Here is a 3,201-nt window from a genome sequence, read left to right as displayed (position 1 = left end):
AATTTGTTCCAATATCAAAACGTTCTTTAGATTGAATTGTTTCTCTTGATGGGTTCAATGACAAGCTACCCGTTGTTGTCTGTTTCTACAGTTGGCTGAGTCAAGTTAATTTTGTTTTTGGCTTTTCCTCGGTTTTACACTGACTTCGTAACTTCTGGCCATAAGGCCATAAGTATTGACTACTGGTTTACACAATTTACACAAATCATCCCGCCATTATTTGACCGATCTCTGTCTACATCTGTTTTTCCCCAGCCATGACCAATCTGTGGAAGGCACTGACGCGTCGCAAGACGGATGACGTAACGAAGGCGAGTCCCAGCTGGCGCGAGTCCTGAACCTCTTTGATCTGACGGCCTTGGGAGTGGGCAGTACTCTGGGGCTGGGCGTCTACGTCCTGGCCGGTCAGGTGGCCTACAATATAGCCGGGCCAGCGGTGACTATTTCCTTCCTGATTGCGGCCGTCGCGTCGGCCTTCGCGGGAATCTGCTATGCGGAGTTCGCCGCCCGAGTGCCAAAGGCGGGAAGCGCCTACGTGTACAGCTACGTGACAATCGGGGAGTTTGTGGCCTTCACCATAGGATGGAACCTCATCCTGGAGTACGTTATTGGCACGGCCTCAGTGGCGCGCGGCCTGAGCGGATACTTCGACTCGCTGATCAACAACGACATGTCGAAGGCATTGAACGAGTCGATGCACATCGACGTGGACTTTCTGGGCGACTACCCAGACTTCCTGTCCTTCGGCATGGTGCTGCTGCTGGCGGGCATCCTGGCCTTTGGCGCCAAGGAGTCTAGCTTCCTGAACAACATCTTCACCACCGTCAACCTGGTCACGATCGCCATTGTCCTGGTGGCCGGAGCCATGAATGCCAACGCCGACAACTGGCGCATTCCGGAAAATGATGTGCCCGAGGGCTTCGGCACGGGCGGCTTCATGCCATTCGGCATTGCCGGAGTGATGGCCGGAGCAGCGAAGTGCTTCTACGGGTTCGTGGGCTTCGACTGCATCGCCACCACGGGCGAGGAGGCGATTAATCCCAAGCGAAATATCCCGCTTTCGATCGTGGTGTCGCTGATCATAATCTTCCTATCCTACTTCGGCGTGTCCACGGTGCTGACCTATGATGCTGCCCTACTATCTGCAGGACAAGGATGCCCCCTTCCCGCACGCCTTCAATGAAGTCGAGTGGTACACCATCAAGTGGATCGTGACCATCGGCGCCGTGTTTGCGCTTTGCACCAGTCTGCTGGGCGCCATGTTCCCGCTGCCTCGCATCCTCTACGCCATGGGCAAGGACGGCATTCTGTTCAAAAAGCTGTCCACGGTGAACAGCTACACGAAGACCCCGCTCCTGGCCACCATTGTGTCCGGCATCTTTGCCTGTGAGTAGCCAAAGCGACGAATACCCATTCCAGGCGACCCCTGACTGCTAACTTGTTCTTCTTTCGCAGCAATTATGGCTCTGCTCTTCAACCTGGACCAGCTTGTGGACATGATGTCCATCGGAACGCTGCTCGCCTACACCATCGTGGCCATCTGCGTGCTCGTGCTGCGATACCAGGACGAGGACATGACCAAGCTGGTGTCCGTTAAGGCCCCGAACCTGTTCCGGCAGCTTTTCAACGGCAACTCCTTCCGGGAGCCCAACTCGATGACCTCGGCCATCACCAAGGTGGGCATCGTGGTGTTTGCCATCTTCTGCCTGGTGTGGTGCTCCTTCCAGAAGGTGTTCGACCTGGACAGCACTGGTGGGATCGTGGCCCTGAGCCTGGTAGGCGCTTTGCTGATCCTCATCTGCGTGGTGATCGGCATGCAGCCGGTGTCGACCATCGAACTGACGTTCAAGGTGCCGCTGGTGCCGTTCGTGCCCTGCCTCAGCGTCTTCTCAAATCTGTACCTGATGTTCCAGCTGGACCTGAACACCTGGATCCGCTTCCTCATCTGGATCGTGATCGGCTACGTGATCTACTTCTGCTACGGCTTGCGGAACTCCACGCAGATAGCCAGAGCTCGCAACCACGCCGAGGTGGCGGCCAACGCAATGCAGCATCAGGGTCAGCACGAGAACCCCGCCTTCGAGCCGGACTGCAAGGTGGAGAACGGCCGACAACAGCCGTCTTATGAATTCTCCGAGAAGCTGTAAGCGCCATAGGCGCGTTTAGCCAAGTATTATTCCCCCAACTTCTACCACAACTTGAACTTCATTCGATTTTGCATCTTCCTCTGAATAGAACAAAGACTCCTCTGCCTTCTTAGCTAGCACGTTTATGTGAGAGAGATGAATAGATTGCGTATGGAAATTAAATGGATCTGCACTGTGCCCGCCCCGCCCTTATTGCCCCGGCCGTGCGGATCTGTTATTTCTGTGCGCCTCAGGACTTCTAGAGAGAGCTCAGAACAGACTCTATTTTAGCATTTCACCCTTCTACACACCATTACACCTATGTATCTTTTAACCAACTTTTAACAAACCCAAACGATGCCGCCGCAATTCCCCTTTTGTTGTGATATTTGTAAATATATAGAGTAATATTGTTCGCATATTTGTATATTTGTCACAATTACTGTCGTTATGTAAATGGAATTTTGTACCATAATATTTTACGTCATCGCAGATACGCGTGCAGCCCACACAACCGTAGCCGCACTTAGTATTTAAGCTCTTTAGCTGCTAAGCTTCCCAAATTTGTTATTATTAGCCAAAAACAGAAACGAATTTTGCCCCTCTTGTTTATTAAAAATGCAATGATGTTCAACATAAAGTGTTTGGTAAACTTAATTGAAATGTGCGCCTGGATACCACCGAGAAATCCTTGCGTCCTGAGACTCGACGAGTACTGGGGCTCATAAAGATTTATCCAGAAGCTGCTGCAGTCGGTCCCCAGGCTCCATTCCTTACAACTTTGGATGGGCCTGGCGTCAGAGTCAAAAAAAAATTTTTATTTTGGCTTGGGCAGCCCTTACCGAGCGTATTTCTTTGTGCTTTTTGGCAACTCGAGTGGGTCTGCCGTAGAGGTCAAGTCCAAAATCCACATCCATTCTGTTTGCTAACCGGCTTAGTTAAATGGCAGAGAATCTGGTCCTTTTCCCGCTCAGCCTGTCTCCCCCAACTGCCACGCCCCTCTTATTTCTATGCCTTGGGAAACTTCAAGAGTAAATAGTGGGGGCAGCTCAGAGCCAAAAAGCCAGACAAAAGT

At 52.0% G+C, this 3,201-nt stretch overlaps 1 protein-coding gene across 1 annotated transcript; it reads left to right on the top strand.

Annotated features, from left to right (window-relative positions):
- The first annotated feature begins 257 nt into the window (after positions 1–257).
- On the top strand, positions 258–2,766 carry LOC128260225 (cationic amino acid transporter 3). Its single transcript, XM_052993039.1, is given in 4 exon segments — positions 258–300; positions 303–1,123; positions 1,125–1,386; positions 1,456–2,766. Coding segments are annotated over 4 exon segments (1,818 nt in total). The 3' UTR covers positions 2,148–2,766.
- The last annotated feature ends 435 nt before the right edge of the window (positions 2,767–3,201 follow it).

This window comes from Drosophila gunungcola (assembly GCF_025200985.1).
Source record: "Drosophila gunungcola strain Sukarami chromosome 3L unlocalized genomic scaffold, Dgunungcola_SK_2 000031F, whole genome shotgun sequence".
Lineage (NCBI taxonomy): Eukaryota > Metazoa > Arthropoda > Insecta > Diptera > Drosophilidae > Drosophila > Drosophila gunungcola.
This window is presented reverse-complemented; position numbering and strand designations above follow the sequence as displayed.